Consider the following 17,299-nt stretch of genomic DNA (forward strand, 5'->3'; position numbering starts at 1 on the left):
GTAGCTGCGACTCTGCTTGGGCGGCGGTGTGAGACTGCGCGGCAGATCTTCCTTGAAGCCCTGCGGAACGTAGAGATAGTAGAAGTCTGCGTAGATTTCGTTGCCCTATGGAGAACGGATTCCACGATCCGAAATCGTCCATGGAATATCTTCCACTTTTCTTCCTATAATAGGAATAAAATCCTCGGAATTCCAAGCTATCCTCCATGGATAAATTCCACTTTATTCCAAGCAAGATACCATGGAATAATTCCATATATATTCCTTTTGGCCATCCATGGATATTAGAATGGAATATTTTCCATGGTGATAAATCCGCGGAATATCCATGGGTTTTCCACGGAATAATTCGCTCTTTGCGCGTCCCCACGCGATTACGTCAGTCTTGTGAAATTCTTCTCATAGGAAAGAACGCGTAAGTATTTTTCTGTACTTTTCAGTACTAAAACGTTAAGTTTTTAATGGTAAACACTCTAAGTTTGGTGATATTTTCAGGAAAAGTGCTGAATGTATGCGATGGAGACGGCACAGGGACCCCACAGTCAGAGAAGACTCGAGGTTTCCGGACAACGTCAAAGTAGGAGAAACAACCAATGTAAGTATGGAATTACCGAAACATAAGAGATATATCCTGTTTTCTATACTGAACATGTCTTTTTTACAGGAAAATAGGATGCGGAAAAGCGGTTACCGGAGGATCTACTTATCCGACAGAGTGGACTCATGACAAGGTAAAAAATGTTCTTCATGTTCTCAAATTCCTATGGCGAAAATCCATGGAACATCCTATAAATAACCATGGAAGATTTCCATGCTAGAAATTCATCCATGGAAAATCCCTCGGAACTCCGTGGATCAGCAAGGAAAATCCTTGGAATTCAGCATGGAAGATTCCATGCTGAATTCCATAGGAATTTAGCTAGGATGATTTTCCATGGATTATTTCCCACATTGCTTCCAAATTTTCCATGGTGACTTTTCCCATATATGGAAGATTTCCATTGCAATTCCATTGGCCAATCCATGGACGATTACAAGGAATACCATGCAAATATACGATCAGTAATTAGTGTATTCTATTTTCCAGCATTTTTCAAACATATCCGGACCGGTGCGAGAAGACATCAAAGAGCATCTCGACATCCGGCGACCACGGTAGCAGTCGTCTAGAAGAGTAGCAGTCCCTGGGAAGCGGCATAGCAGCCACCAATGCAACGCGTCATAAAAATTTGATACACATTTGTAAGCTTGATAGTTAATATTTAATAAATAAAAATCCAAATATAAATGAGTCTTTTTTTGGATATTTTGGGGCGGAGCGCCGGGAATTTCTGGGAGAAATTTCACACATTGGAATTTCCTCCATGGTATTCCTTGTAATCGTCCTTGGATTGGTCAATGGAATCACAATGGAAATCTTCCATATATGGGAAAAGTCACCATGGAAAATTTGGAAGCAATGTGGGAAATAATCCATGGAAAATCATCCTAGCTAAATTCCTATGGAATTCAGCATGGAATCTTCCATGCTGAATCCAAGGATTTTCCTTGTTGATCCACGGAGTTCCGAGGAATTTTCCATGGATGCTATTACGCGGATAGCTTGGAAATCGTCCATGGTTATCCATTGGATATTCCACGGATTTTCGCCATAGGGTGCCGTAGAAATCACGTGACAGAACTATCATAATTTCTGACGAGGAAAACACAATGAATTCGAGAAGAACAACGATAACACTTAACTTTGTCGTGATCATCTTGGCGGACAAAGTTGAACTGAAGAAGTGTGGACAATTTCACTTAAGATTTCACCAGTTTTCTATTTTACTCGTCAATTTATTGGACATCATCTGCGCGTGTAAGGACAGAAAGGAATGACATCCACGATGTTTGGTATCATGGGAAGTCCGGCGGGTCCTTGAAATATGAATACTTCGCAAATGTCTTGGAAAGTTCGCGAGGGAAGCGGTGGAGGCGTGAGTCCTGATGATAAATCCTCAATCACACGGTGAGGAAAGCGAGGAATGAAGATCAGGTAGTGAAAATTCAGGTAAATTTCACCGTAGAGATCACGAGACACTTCCAAAAGAACTTCAAATCTCGCTTCTGATGAGGAAAACAGGGAAAACACGACGAATTTGAAGAAAATAATTATCACACTTGACTTTAATGCGATCATTGCGGATGGCAAAGAAACACTGATGCGCGTGGACAATTTTTAAAGCTCTTTTTTCTTCTTTGGAAGCTCATTTATTGGCAATTTCAAGCATCAGCATTATTAATAGATTTTTCCAAGCGCTTTAAGTATCATAACCTCAAATTTAGGGGCATTTGATCTAAAAAAAAACGCCTTTTTTTATTTGTATTGCCTTGAAAACTGACTGAGAAACAGTTTTTAAGAAATATTTGAAGATTCCAGTGGATATTTTGATGTGATTCAAGTTTCTATCGCTCTTTTGGATACACTTTGGATCATAACCTGAAAAATATCGAGTAAAATCTAGAAGAATCCTTGAAAGAAACTTATTCGGAATCTTTTAAAGGCAAGACTAATTGACAGTGAGCTGAAATTTGCTATTTTAGAGAAGAAAATCAATCAAACAGCTCTTAAATTAGGCAATTTTCTATCCTGAAACAATGTTTTAGAGGTTATGATCAATCTTAAAGCAATTAACAAAGTTTAAAATTGAAATCTCGTGATCCTTTCATTAGATTTCATTATTATTCCGCCAGTAAATGAAAATAATAACATTTAGGCGCAAGAATGAATGATTTTAAAGGTTATTTAGTTGCAAAGTTTGTCTTAAATCATAACATAACCTAGAAAAATGTAAAGAATAATTCTTTCTCTCTCATTATTGCGTAAATTTCTCTTGAAAGTTATTGAAACGATTGAAAAACTTCCAAATACTTCTACTTAGCTTTACACAATTTCTCCTCCTTGGAAAATGCATCAAATCTTGCTCTCAAGTCTAAATCAATTGCGTTTCCGTGCTCAAATCTTTCTCTGGAGATTTCACAACAGGAACTGACGAAGAACTTTTCAATCTCGCGCTCGCCAAGGCGCGATCTTGAACGCGACAATTTCAACTGATTCGGCGGAAAAATAAAAACAAACTCTTGCTGGGGTAAAATGGGTGAAGGGCGCGGGATTTATTCATCTCTTCCTCCGTCTTTTTTATTGTTTACGCCATTTTTTTACTGCTCATGTTGTTAATCGAGCTGAATCATATTTTGTCGCTCAGCACGTGTCATAAATCACAGCAGAAATCCCCGGTTTTTTGGTGTGATTCTTGTGTGTTTCTGCAGAAAACGCTGTGAATTCTAATTCGAGAACGTGATTCTTTTGCCTGAAGAGCGCGTCTCTCTGGAAAGAAGAGAGAAAAGCCCGCGCGCGCGAGTGTCTGGAAAAGCGCGGCGCGGGCTTCCTATAATCGCGCAAAAGTGTGAGCAAGTTCATGATTGCGCCGCGAGACAAGGTCAGGATGTGAGTCGGTTAAAAGCGCACAAGCGAGCTCCACTGGCCGGCATTGCGAGCGACTCACTGAAGTGGTGCAGATGCGATCCGAGCGCAGCTGATCTCTGATTTTGCAATTTGTGTGCGTCTGTGAAGTGAAGAGAGCGAAAGTGCGGTAGAAAAATGAGGAATTCCGTGTCAATTTGCGTGTTGATTGCGATCTTCGCGGTGGTTTTGGTGGATGAAGTGGCTGAAGCCAGTCCAGCGCCAATCTTCCTCCCGAAGTTCAGCAGATTCATCTCGGATTACGCCTACGGAGGCGGTTATTATCCTCGCTCTTACGGTAAGTCAACACGAACGGCGAGAGTGTGTTGCAAAAGGGCTTTTTTCCCAATTCACTCTTTCCCAATCGCATTTCTTTCAAAACTGTCGCTTTGAAGAAATCCCACTGACGAAAGTTTGCATAAATGAGATGTGATTATTAATGAACGTAATTGTTGAATTGAAAATTAGAGGATTTTTCGGGTGTTTTAGAAATCAATTACAAAGTGTAACTGATGATTTGAGTGATTTTTGTCCTCAATCAACCCAAAAAAAATCATCACAAATTTGTGTTTATTATGAAAATCGTTGTTTCGTGCTAGTTTTTAACATGCAAATGAAATAATTTACTGGAAAATTGATATTTTTCCAAACTTCCAAGTTAAATAATTTGTAAACACACAAAATTAGTCAATTTTCCGCCGAAAAATCAACGTAAAATTGACTAATTTACTTAAGAATTATAATTTCGTATTTATTCAAAGCTTTAAAATCATCAAAATGTTACAAATTTGTATAGAAAATTAAAATCAATCCAAGATCAAACGAGAATTAATAAGAAAATTGCTCTTTTCTCTCAAGAATCTTATTTTGTGTCTCTCAATAAATGCTTATTTATCTTCGGGAGTTCTTAAAACACTGCAATATTCTTTCAAAAACACTCTAATTAGAAATTACATTGAATATTCGGTAATATCGAGATAGGAAATGGGTTCAAAACCCATTTTTCCGCATCATGATTGAACTTGCGCAGAAAACGTGCATTTTACGAGAATGCGCCAATGCATAACTGGGCAATATAATTTTCAGCCATAAATCAGGTGCAAAAAATCTGAGTCATAAATCTCTAATTGCTATTACATGATCTCTCAATCCGTCCGACACGGATCCATTTCACTTTCGGTCCATTCGGCGGCGCAAGAGAGCCGCGAAGTGTGGTGGAAAAGCAGCGTTTGAGACTCTCTGTGTGATTTTTCAGGCGGATCCTATGGCAGTTCCTACGGAAATTCCTACGGATCCTACGGCCGCCCGTCGTCCGCCGACCGACAGCCGCGCGGCCGCAGCTACACGGACATCTGCAAGGTCCTGGGACGTCCTGGCATTAACACGGGCGCCGCCAGCGGCACTTTCTGTCCGTACAGCGGCTGACGATCTGCGCGCGCTTCAGTGATTCCATCGTCTCAGTCTCAAGTGAATGAGTTTAGGTGAGGAGAAGAAGAAGATGATCTTCTCTTGTTGTGCCGCGACTAAGCGCCATCACTTTCACTCTCTTTGCAGCTTCGCCAATTTTGTAAAGAGTCTGAAAATCAGTCACCTGACAATGCAAGATCACGATTCTGCGGGAAATTGTGCGCTCTTTCCGCCGTTCATCTCTTCCGCGTGCTTCAGAACTCGTTGGATTCTGAAGGTGGATGAGATTCAACTGCTGCAAATGTGTGATTCACCACGTCAAGAGCACAGCATTTCCTGCACTTCCGTCGTCTGATGATCTTCACCTGCCCACATTAGGCAGAGGAAAAACAGTTATTATTTAAATTACAACCTGCTTAGGACTTAAGATATATTGTGAAGAATAAATTATAGACAATTTCACTCTCAACATTGCGCTCAACTGACATCGGCGGTGTTGAAATTGAGATCAAGGGCCGCGAGAGTCCATCCTTGATCAACTCTGTGGCTTTGCTGATCTGGAGAAATTGCGCGCCACGATCGCGAATCACTCGATCAGTGTCAACCACGAAGATCCGTTCGAAGTTCAATGTGATCTTCTCATTCTTCGCTTGCTGGAGCTTTTCTCGGCCGCACTTTTCGATCCAGAAATCCCACAATTCGCAATGGTTTAAGAACCAAGGAGGAGATAACAAGTTCTTAATTTGTACACCACTTTCTAACACTTTCAGTACTTCAAATTTCTTCGCCAATTATAATAAATATCTTAAGGTTCCTCGCGATATTTCTGAAAGAATCCACTTAAAACTCCTTTTTTACTGACTTATCCAAACATAACCTCAAAATATCACTAAAATATCTTGAAAGATTCTGTTTGGAAGCTTTCTAGGTGATGAAATCATCTTTTATGAGTTGCCAATGAACTTTAAATTGCTGATTCATAGTCAAAATTGGCTACAAAGTTGTCTAAATAAATATTTTCAAAGTCTACATTATTCTTTTTGAGTTTGTGTTCGACTTTAACACAATTTGCAGTGTTTTTTTTGGCATGTAAATGCTAAAGATTAAAGACTTTAGTGATGTCTTCGAATTGAGCATAAGAATTAATGTGCTAGAATGTGAAATATTCAGTAAATCTGTCCATGATTCATTACATAACCTCGAAAATGATTATTAAGATTGTTTCTATGTAAAAATCAAACGAAACTTAAAGTATCGGGATAATTTGGCAGTAAAAGAAGCACTCAGGAAAGGAAGATTGTGAATTTTTGAACACTTCCACTTCTTAAGTACTTCTGTTGAGCTGTAAACTGTTTTTGACCTTAAATATCTCCCCCTTGACATTTTCTTCAATTGATCTACAAATGGAGATTCTTTTTAGTGTAATTATAATACTGAATTCTTGTCTAATTACAAGTCTTTCCACGAAAGTGATTAACAGCAGTTGCGGAGGAAAAATGGAGCAGTGAAAAATGCGTTTGTTCTTCGATTTTTCGGAATAATAATTTAAAAGTTTATTCAATTACGAAATCCTTCAGTAAAATCACAATAGAGAATGTTGGAAATCCTACTTTCAACGGACTTTTGCCATTATCTTTGCAGTGCGCGTGGACTGATTGATGATTGCGCCAATTGCGACGGATCACCTGGTGAAGAGGGAGTAGCGGAATGCCTTTAGAAGAGGCGCTTCTGGACGATGTAGAAGACGCAGGCCAGGAAGAAGATGAAGGCGAACAGCAGCACGATCTTGTCCGTGCACTCGCGCCGGCCGTACTTGTTGAGCAGCTTCCCGGACTGCGTGATGGTGCCGCCGGTGTTGACCAGCTCGTCGCGCGTGCCCTCCACGGTGGACGAGGAGGCGATGAGCGTGTCCAGCGTGGCGGCGCTCTTCTGCGTGGTCTCGGACAGGTGTCTGGAGATGGAGAGCATCTTGTCCGTCACACTCTCCTGCTGTGACACGAGACTCGAGCGATTCAGGCGGGTCTGTCTCTGGCGCAGCTCATTCTCTCCGGACGGCGTGAGCAGTTCCTGCTTGTCAGCCTTCTCGATCTCCAGCATCGTGGACACATTGGCCTTTCGGAAGGCCTGCAGAGTCCTGCAAAGGAGCCAATTCCCGTCAATTCCCCAACAGTTTTGCAAGTCACACTGATCCAGAAATACCTCGTCAGCTGCTGTCTGTGCGAATCCACATCTTTGGCCACCTCAGGATCACCTTCATCGCGCGCCCAGTCGTCCAATCGCTCTATGCACTTCCGCAGGGCGGATATCTTTGCTCTGCCCGCCTCATTGAGATTCTCCAGATCCACCAGGGAGCCCCGAAAGGCGAGAATGTCCTGCAAGAACGCCCAGACAAAACATTGCCACATAACCTCAACCTCATGTCTGATCGCTTTTCCACCACATTCGCACCTGAATTATTGCCTTCACGTGCAAATTATTATCCACAATGTCCTGCTTGAGCGACGAGAGGGTGTATTTCTGGGTATCCATTGCTATTTTCCTGCTAAAACACCAATTTTCTACCAACTAACCGACTCTCCCTCCCTCAACGTCAGCATCAACACGGGACACTTGACGAGATTCCGTCAGACTGTTGCCAGGCTTTCGCTCAAAGCTCCCTGGAAGTTTCCAACGAAGCTCTCATTGGCGGGAAGATTGCTAGATATGCACAAAGGAAGATTGTGATTATCTCGCTTTGTTTCACAAACAATAAGAAAAAATGCCAAGATTCTTTATTTTCCAATTAGATGTTTTTACACAACTTATTCCTCAAGTCGTCTTGAAGCGCCCAAGACGGTGGAATTCGTCTTTTTGCCTCTCAACGTGAATGATTGCGCTGCCATGAAAAGCGGACAGGTGAGATATTAGCGTGAAAAAATTAAATTCGCAGGATAAATTGAGGAAAATCCATGCCACAGTTCTTATTCGCGAGGATTTGAAGACTTTTTTTCCTCAAAAATCCCGCAAATTCCGGATGTATTTGCGAGTGCACGCGAAGGCGCGAGCAGAACTATATTCAGCCCCCTTTCATTTCGCGCCTCAGCCGCCAAATATGATTTGTGTGAAATTCAATAAACACCGATGGAAGCGGAGGGAAGCTCATGAATGATGATTGCGCGACAGGCGGCGAAGGAGTGGGAGTTGGGGTGGGACAATGACCAAATCACCCCCCATATTTGCCGAGCACTCGAGTCTGCTCGGCATTCGGAATGAGCTCAAGAGTGGCAAATGGGTCATTTTCCGCCCGACATCCCCTAATTTCATAATTCCATCGATTACTTCATTAAATGGATTGAGTCATGAGGACAAACAAGGTGAATAATGATGATCATTTTGCGATAGGATCATCCGGCCAGAAAAGCGCCCCCGCAATGCCAAATGACGCACTCTCAACTCATGAACCCCAACGGATTACCGCGCTCTTTGGGCGTCGCTGGCAAAGGGGGTGGAATCAAGGGGGAGATAGTATGGACACAAGCGGTGTACAGAAGTATTTTGACGTCTCGATCTGCGTCTTGACATGCTTTTTCGAGGTTATGTGACTTTTTGGGGACTAAATGGACGGAAAATGAATTTTTTTCCACTTATTAACAGAATTACGCATTTGTACTTAATGAAAATCATAATTCTAGAAGCTGAGCGGTAAAATTGTACTAAAATCACACATAACCTCAAATTTTATAAGAACTCTCATTGTTATTTAAGAATGATGGTCAAAAAGGGGCTAAAAAGCAATTTGTAGTGATTTCTATTAGTTTTCAGTAGATCTTTAGAGTGATAAAACCAAAATTAATTGCATATTTGGCTGAATATCGCTGATTGCGTCCTCTGTTGTCTATTCTGAGACTCACAGCCATATTATCTCCTCCTTGGGTGCGATTAGTCCTGGGCGATGTACGATTTAGTTGGCGGTTAACTTTGTAATTGAATCCCAAACATGGGTGTACTCGCGCCGGTGGCCGCCCTTCGGCAGGCGGCCGCGTCGATTAAGGCAGAGAATGGGACTCGAAGGGGCAAAAATTGGAGTGAAACACAATTAGGGATATGGAGTTTTGTGGGGGGATTTGATTGCTTTTCGGTTAATTCCGGTGACAGTACACACCAATTTCAGTGGTGTAATTCATCCAATATTTCACCCCAGCCCGCTCTCTCTCGCTCTGTGTCCCCAAAACCGCCGCCCCATTCAATAAACGACGGGACAATTCGCTTCCTTAATTATCACATCCCCAGTTAATCAGTTACAGGCTGTTTGTTGAGTCGTCAAACACCAACTGCCGCAGAGGAGACTGTCCGTGACGCTGGAGTGATGAGAGCGGTAACTTCCGGCCACAACTCCGGACGGAGCTTCTCAGCGTTGTCCAGCTGTCACTATGGAGAGGATGAAGTGCCGCAGATGTCCGAATTGCAATTTTCAGCACTTTTTCCTAAATATTTATGTATAAAACAGGAGAATTCAGTTCATGAAGAGGACAGAAAATTCTCATGATCAAATCTTAGAACACCTGAAAATTCCCTCAAATTGTTCTCTATCATTTTACAACTGAAGTGACGAAATTATATTTCTGTGCAAGAAAACGTACGAAAAGAATCATCATGAGTATTTGGCAGTGTGCATGGCAGATCTTGCGTGAAATGATGAAAGAAGCTCTTGTTTTAATTGTCTCGGAGGTTGTGAAGACAGTAATTTCTGAGCCCATGGCTGTAATGACGTAATAATAAAGCACAGACAATAAGAAATCGATCAAGTGCTTCGGCAAACGGAGCACACAAAAGCATTTCTAAATCAAGTGCAATTGCACACGCTAGAGCTGAAAGTTGTGCACAGCGAAGAGAAGAGTTCGCGAAGGAGTTCATCTTCTATCTTAGGTGGCTCGAAAGCCCATCCTTAAAGTGGGTGGTCTGCGAGAGAAAGACAGCGATTGCCGCGCGTTCACTGGAAGGGAGCGGAAAGAGGAAATAATGCAAAGAAGTTTTGCCACTTATGAATGCCACATTTTCACTACATCAATTTGATTTAGAGACTCTCAGCGGAAGCTGCGAAGAGGAATGGTTGGTCGGGAAAGCGGCAAAAGTGTTGCTGCACGTTTTTCTCCGGCGGTTAACCCTCTCGTGCGCTTCGGGCGCAGAGACAAATTGATTTTTTTTTTCTTCTCTCACTCTCTTAGCCAACCAAGAAAGTTTCAGCGCCGCGCGACAAAGCACAGAATGAAACACAAATTTCAAAAGTTACACACAACTCACAAAACACTCCAATTCAGTGGTGGCATTAAAATTAAAATATGTTTGCTCAGGCAAAGGAAACGCGAGTTGAAGTATTTCTATTTAGATATTCATTCAATGTGTCGCTCTATCGTGTCGAAAGTGGAGTTATACTTTTCGTCAAAATTCCCCTTTCTGTTTGGCAAACCGACTTCCAATTATAACTTTCTCCAAATTGCAATTTAATTAAGTTCTCTCACTCACGATGCAGCAAATTTGTGGCTTTTTCACTTGCCAGAAATTATTTTGCAAATATGATACACACTAATTAAACTTCCATGGAAAAACTCATCACGTTCTCACCGCAAAACACACACTTCAATTCTGTGCACTTGTTGTCATGTGAACTCATATGAAATATTCCAGTGCGCTGCACGTCTGAAAGGGTTAAGGAAGTCGCTCAGGGGGTGGTTTCTGTGTGAGAAATACGAGGAAATTAATAAGGAAGACTTTCAGAGTGAAAAGAATGGGTGTTTTATTAAATTATCAGCATGCAATTTGAGGATGCAGAAAAAGCGGAATTCAAAGCCCAACAATGTTGAATCTGAGAGGGAAGTTTAGGGGAATGTCACGTAATTGTCTTGGCTAAAGTTCGCTCAAAATGAGAAGCTTTAATGACTCTACTCCATTAGGGCATGTATATAAGAGACAAGTCTGTCTTAAACTGAGTAGTGCTTAAGCATACCCTGCATTTCTTGCCATTTTCACGCTTCATGAGCTCCATTTAGTGAGTGCAATTGAGGAGCAAGGCGAATCTCTGTTGAGATTTGTGTATGGCAGTTAATTGAGTAACTCACTGCCTTATAAATTGCATTAGTACCTGTGCCTTCTTGGCACACAGAGTCTCCTTCTCCAGAGTAGGCACGAATTTCTGTGATTTGTGCAATTGAGTTTACATTTCTGCTCTGTCTTTTCTCCATGTGCGGGCGTCTTTTGACTGGGAATTTATGCTCAAGCCGAGCTCGGCTTGCAAAGGGACATTATTCAAGGCGAGTGCCGAGTGTCTATTGCACTTAGCAAGTTGATAAAGTGCTGGAAATGTGTCTCCGTGGGTGATGATGACATGCGGGAAGAAGAGAAAAATCACAGATGCAGGAAAAGAAACTCATTTCATCGTCTCTCTCTGACTTCCTCGGCGACGCTTCGGTTTCCCTCCAGACAGCATCACAGGCCAGAAAAAAGGAGTCCAAGATTCAGCGCATGTTGTGCTGAGGAAGATTTCGGGTCATGGGTGAAGTCGGGGTGGGTTAAAATATGGTATATAATGTGAGAATTATGAGGATGTGACAAGACATGATGGCAGTGGCAACGCTCTGCTGACGCAGATAATCATTGAGGAATTTGAATTGACGACGACGGCAAAAATACGCTCATTGTTGGGTGGGAAAGAAGAGCCCTGTGTGTGTGTCGTCAAGATGCGCCGTCAATATCGTCCCATCCACCCCCCCCCCCGACTCACCCCCGGCTTTTGCCGTCATGTCGACGCGATAAAGTGAAGGGTGAACGTGGTGATGCTCTTTTGACTCCTCTCCGGAGCTCAGCTGCCATCAATCCAATGCGGAAAATTCAATAAAAATTCATAGTCATTGACAAGGAAGGCAGAAGAAGAGGTACTTAATTTTCAACGAAATTTACAACGAAACTTTTTTCCCTTTTGCTCACTAGGAAAAATGTGCAGCACATTCTTTGATGGATGAAAGCAAAGATGAAAGTTCATACAATTTTAAATCTGAGCCCCTGAAGAATTTAAACTTGCCTTTAAAGTCGTTGTAAAGTGTTAAAAATCCTGCATAGAAACTGTGGAAGTGTCAGAAAGTGGTGTACAGATTTATGGCATATTATCTTCCCCTTGATTTCTTCGAGATACTTTTCCATACATTTCCCGAAAGCCGTCAACCCTCTTTCGACGCACTACAAGACACCATCAAGACTTTGGGCGATGAAGAATCAATATCCGACTTTCTGGAGTGTAGATTCTATCTCTGGCACGGAGAGAGTCAAATTTGTGGAGTCTTCCCAGGAGAGAGGGCGGGAAAAAGACTCCTCATTTGCTTGGTGTGTGGATGAGCTTGTTATATGAGACGTTTATTGACTCAATTCGGCATCCCTCGTCGCAGCACATCCTCCGGATCGATGTGACATGGGCGAGAGATGGGTTAGTCAGTCTCCTGAGGACATTTAATGGCAACACACCCCCGCAACCACCCTCCTGTGCGTCGACAGGCAGAGCGCAAATAAATATACAAGTCTTAATTACACTGTGAATGAATGGCGTTGAGCTCTACTGAATTCGCACAAATGCCATCGCAAAACTAAAATGCGAACTCCCAGTTTGTGCAAGAGAAGAAAGAGCTCAACTTTGGCAAGAGCATCTCCAAAGTCTCGCACCCATTCCAGAGTGACACACAAAACTTCCCCAATGCCTTCTGACGATTAATTAACTCAACTTGGCACACAAATATCAAATTATTTACTATGCAAGTGAAGCTGTATTGTGGCCTCGAGTCGTACGAACTTTATCGTCTTAAAATATTGCTATGGGTGCGAATTCATTAGGCACATTCAACTGCTCATTGCCAATTATTCCCCATATCATTTGCATATGAGCCCTCAAACTATCTCTCCCATGTGAGAAACACACCCCAGGGCTAAAGTGCTTCGGCTTTTTTACCCCGACGCCACAAAACATCCTCAGGGAACACAGCCTCGAATTAAGATTATATCCAAAATGGTATATCTTGGAAGGGTTCTGATAGTTGGAAAAGCACTAAAATGCTTTGGAACATGTTCAAGAAATGTCTGTTGAAATTGTACTTTTGAATTTCTCAAAACTCTCACTAAACTATGGGAAAAACTCTTTTAAAGCTGCGCATCTTCGGTTGGAGAATTTAACTAATTCTTTCCGGGTAATATTCTATGTAAATTGTTGAGCAATACTCCTTCGAGTTGTGCAGAAGGAAAAGTCATTTGAATGCTAAATAATGTTATTTTCTGTAGGACTTCAATCTCAAGAAAATAAACAAGGAATGAATATTTAGAACGGAAGAGTTTCTCGCTTTTTCCAATTATACAGTTGCTGAATTTATTAAAATCATATAGGAAGATGTATTAGTGAATGCACGAATTTCACACAACTTTTCTCAGCATGAAATACCAGATGTTCTACTCTAGCATCAATTTGTGAGCAACCGATGCGAATTCTTTAAATTCAGAGCCAGCAATTAAACGTCTTCACCAAAATTCAGTGGATTCTCACCGGGAGAACTCACTCAGCAAATTGAACTCAATCCAATTAAGCATTCCAATCGTCACTATTTATGGCATTTGCATAATTTCACTGCAAATCTCCCTCTCTCTGTCTCTCTCTGTGTGAGGGATTCCTGAGGGACGGCAGAAGGATTCGCATATCGTGCGCTGATGCGACGGAGAGTGGAATTAGACATAATCCAACCCACTTGGGTGTTCAATCAGATTTAATGAGAGGATTTTCTGGACTTGGCAAAAAGCACGAGGCATCGGGAAGATGGCACACACTAAACCAATAATCAGTGAACGCCTCAATGACGCCGGCGAAATCTGAAATTGATTACAAAAGTTGCCACGCGGAAAAGGAGTTGAGCAAGAGAGAGAGAAAGGAGACTTTAATGTGGGTGTTAAATGAATAAATTCACTCCTAATGATTCTTTTATCTCTTCACACTACGCCAAGATGTGGGGCGAAATGTTAAAGTTCATTAATTATGACGAAGGGCGCTTTTTGGAGGTCAATCTTAAAGACAGATTTGTGGCATTTTATCTGCTACACACAAACTTATTCCATCGATTTTAATTAACACAAGACAATGGGGCTTTTGAAATATGACCCAAAAGGGAAATTGTAAAGAAATTTGTCCCTTTTCTAGAAAATATCTGGGAAGCTTTTTTATCTACAGAATTCAATTTAATTTATTGATCGAAAAGTTTTTTTCCGCACCCCAAATGCTGAATCCTTTGCATAATTTTGACGCCTTCTCGCATCTCTTCCTCGTCTGAGAGGGGGTGTGCTTTTGCCACTTTCCGCAGCCCCTTCAGAAGCCCATGGCAGGTGAGCACACAGCAGAGCGAACGCGTCTTTTTATAAATAAACCGAGATTGCTTGTATCGCTTCTGCAGATAATGGCACGTATATTTAAAATGCGGCACAAAAGGGAAGAGAGAATCTCATACTGGAGATGAATTGGGTTTGTTGGTGCGAACAGAGTGGAAAAAAATCATTTTCAAGCTCGTGTGAGTCCTTTCTTTTCCATCGCGATGGCGGAGGCTGGAAGGTTAAACGAAATTTATTGATTATGCTCTGGGTATTACATTTTAGCTCCTGATAAAGCTTTAATAATAAAGCATTGATCCTGATTATTCAAACATGATTTATTGTCAAATCTGCAGATGTGTGATATAAATATCAAATGAAATTGTGAAGATTAAATTTTCCTCCTCAGCTGAAAGCTTTAATGTTGTATGAATGTCAGGAGTTTTTTTACTTCTGCTCTCTCGAAAGGAAAAATAGTATGAAAACTCCAAAGTTGCACCGGAAATTTATTAGAAAACTGATAACATTCATCTGCAAGATTTTTATAACTTTTCATGTGCATTTGTGGAGTCCAGAAACATGTTTTCGCCAAACAAGATGACAAGTTTGCCAGATTCCGCTTGACGTGTGCGGAGGAAAGAGTGAGGAAAAGAGCACAAGTCACAGGAGGGGACTTTTCCCCATATATATGACGCAAAGAGGAGGAGTTTTTGAGGAGCGAGAGTTAAAATTTTCACTCGAGTTTATTTCCTGAGCATGAATAAATAGAGAAAACGGAGGAAAATGTGCCAAGAACGAAGTTCATATACGTCATCTCACGATAGTCGCAGAGTGTTTGAGAAAGGCTCTTTGAAGTGGCATTTCACATGAAAGTGGTAGTCTCAATACTGCTCAGGTTTCTTCTACCCGAGAGAATTAATGTACACACACGACACGTGTCCTTTCTTTTTGCCTCACAAATTGATTTCGAATGTGATCCTGGAATAATTTTCTCGCTCTCCGCACGCTAATGAGGTCACGAGGAGTAGCTTGGAAAATTAAGTGGCGTAATTGGAATTGTCAGTGAATTTTCTGCAGCAGACAGTCTCTCATTATCCCAAGGATACCCAAGGGAAAGATAGTGAAGACTATAATCTGTACACCACTTCAATCATCAGGAAAATTAGTCCGAAACTATAACGAACAACTTACTAACAACTTTATAACTGGATTTTAAAGAAATTCCCAGATGTTCTGCTTTCAGTTGTACTTTTTGATATCTACCAGATTATTAACAAGTCTGGAAGTCCAACTCAGCCAACACAGCGTGGCTGGAGACTCAAATTTGGCCACAGAGACCACAAAATACTTTCTAAAATGTTGAAGGAATCCAAAATTGCACTATTAAGTCGTAAAAATGAGATTATATTTGACTTTAGCATTCAAGTTTGAATAAAAACTGATCAAATCACAATACTTCTGCTGAGTTGTACACCACTTCTGGCCACAATTTCTCCCCCTTGTGCATTAGTTCTGCCCCTGTCGCGCGTCGGAAGTTGATATTTGGAGCAGAGAAAAGAATCATCAACACATTTGTCAGGGGAATACATTGTGCGGCGGGGGTATTAAACAATATTTCAGACAACATGTAATTTAAAGTTGGGAAAGCGTGTAATTTTCTCACAGGTTAGGGGTGTGCACACACCCACCTTCGCAGCCTGACGTCGTTCGCACGGAGCATCACGAGGAAAAAAAGTGAAACACCGGCGGAGATTTATGGAAGTGTTCTTGAATCTCTGTCATAAACTTGAAAGTTAAAAACTTGTGATTTATATCCGTGATAAGAACACATTGTAAGGGGTGGGCTTTTTTCTGGTCAGCGCGCGATAAGGAGTGAGGGTGGGTGGGGGGCACGATATATAAATTACTTGTGAGACAATGGCAGAAGTTGGGATATTTGCTAAAAGCTCTCTCCCACTTTCGCTGTCGCGCCCGAAGCTAACCACAAACTGCCTTCGGGCGGAATAATGCTTTTAATTGACCGAAAAAAAGGCGAAACATAGCGCTCACAACTGCAGCAATAATTCATTTCACCCCATCCTCGAGGCCTATAAACAAGAAAATTGCATTAAGCTGTGAGCGTAGAGCTTTTCCTATTGCGCGCCGCACATTCGTTCGCATTAGAACTGGCGAACGGCATAAGAAAATGAGAATTGTGCAGTGGAGTGAAGGAGGAGGAAAAAAAGGGAGAATACCGCACGATTCAAATGGTTTTGCCTTCGTCTGCAATACAATTTTCCTAAGCATCTGTGGTATTTCATCCATGCTTTGGGAGGGGAAAATTCAAGAAATTGCTCCACTCTGGAAGCGTCAACATGCGATGGATGTGGGTGGGAAATCAATATAAGAAAATATCTAGCATATAAAGATTCTCGCCTGACTTTCTTCTCTGTCACTATTCAATTACGCCAAACAACGCGATGATAATTCTGCAAAGAACTCGCCCGTCTTGGATCGATCCGGGAACACTGACGGGAAGCCGAGTTTGCATTCTCCAAATGATTGGAATTTCACGGAAAAAGATGCTAAAAATAATGTCCTGAATGAATAGTATGAACAATACATGTTATATGAAAATTTCCCAGAAAGCTTTTATGACAGTTAAAGGGTAGTTTGCTATCAAATTATGTTTGGTGAAAGTTTCGCGCAATTCCAAGAAATCTACGTTGAAACATTTCACGCCTGGCACTTCACCATCTCCACTCAGCGCGCCCCCTTTTTCTCAGAAAGACGGGTGGATCTTGATGGAAATAAATGATTTCCAGATAAAATATTCATATTTCACACCATGAAGCACTCCACTCTTCATTCGCACGATAAATTCCATTCAGCGCAGAGGTCAAAAGTGACATTGGGATGAAATTTTACATATTACAAAGGAAGAGAACGCGTGAATGCGATGTGAAGAAGACAAGAGCAAAGAGCTTCGTTTGTCGGCACAAAAGACACTTCCATAAACGTTTGCAAAAAGGAGTGAAATCGAAAAAA

At 41.6% G+C, this 17,299-nt stretch overlaps 1 protein-coding gene and 1 long non-coding RNA gene across 2 annotated transcripts; one reads left to right on the forward strand and one right to left on the reverse strand.

The window, feature by feature from the left end:
* The first annotated feature begins 107 nt into the window (after nt 1-107).
* On the forward strand, nt 108-1,382 carry LOC132258128 (uncharacterized). Its single transcript, XR_009468265.1, has 4 exons — nt 108-415; nt 496-595; nt 665-731; nt 1,088-1,382. It is a non-coding gene; the product is annotated as an uncharacterized LOC132258128 (long non-coding RNA).
* Nucleotides 1,383-6,438: 5,056 nt separating this feature from the next.
* On the reverse strand, nt 6,439-7,509 carry LOC132257778 (vesicle transport protein SEC20-like). Its single transcript, XM_059754809.1, has 3 exons — nt 7,358-7,509; nt 7,109-7,281; nt 6,439-7,043 (listed from the first exon to the last, which is right to left on the reverse strand). Exons 1-3 carry the CDS (start codon nt 7,436-7,438, stop codon nt 6,623-6,625), a joined length of 675 nt encoding a protein of 224 aa, XP_059610792.1. The 5' UTR covers nt 7,439-7,509; the 3' UTR covers nt 6,439-6,622.
* Between the last annotated feature and the right edge of the window lie 9,790 nt (nt 7,510-17,299).

The sequence above is a fragment of the Phlebotomus argentipes genome, unplaced genomic scaffold, assembly GCF_947086385.1.
Source record: "Phlebotomus argentipes unplaced genomic scaffold, Phlebotomus argentipes genome assembly scaffold_4, whole genome shotgun sequence".
NCBI classification, from domain to species: domain Eukaryota; kingdom Metazoa; phylum Arthropoda; class Insecta; order Diptera; family Psychodidae; genus Phlebotomus; species Phlebotomus argentipes.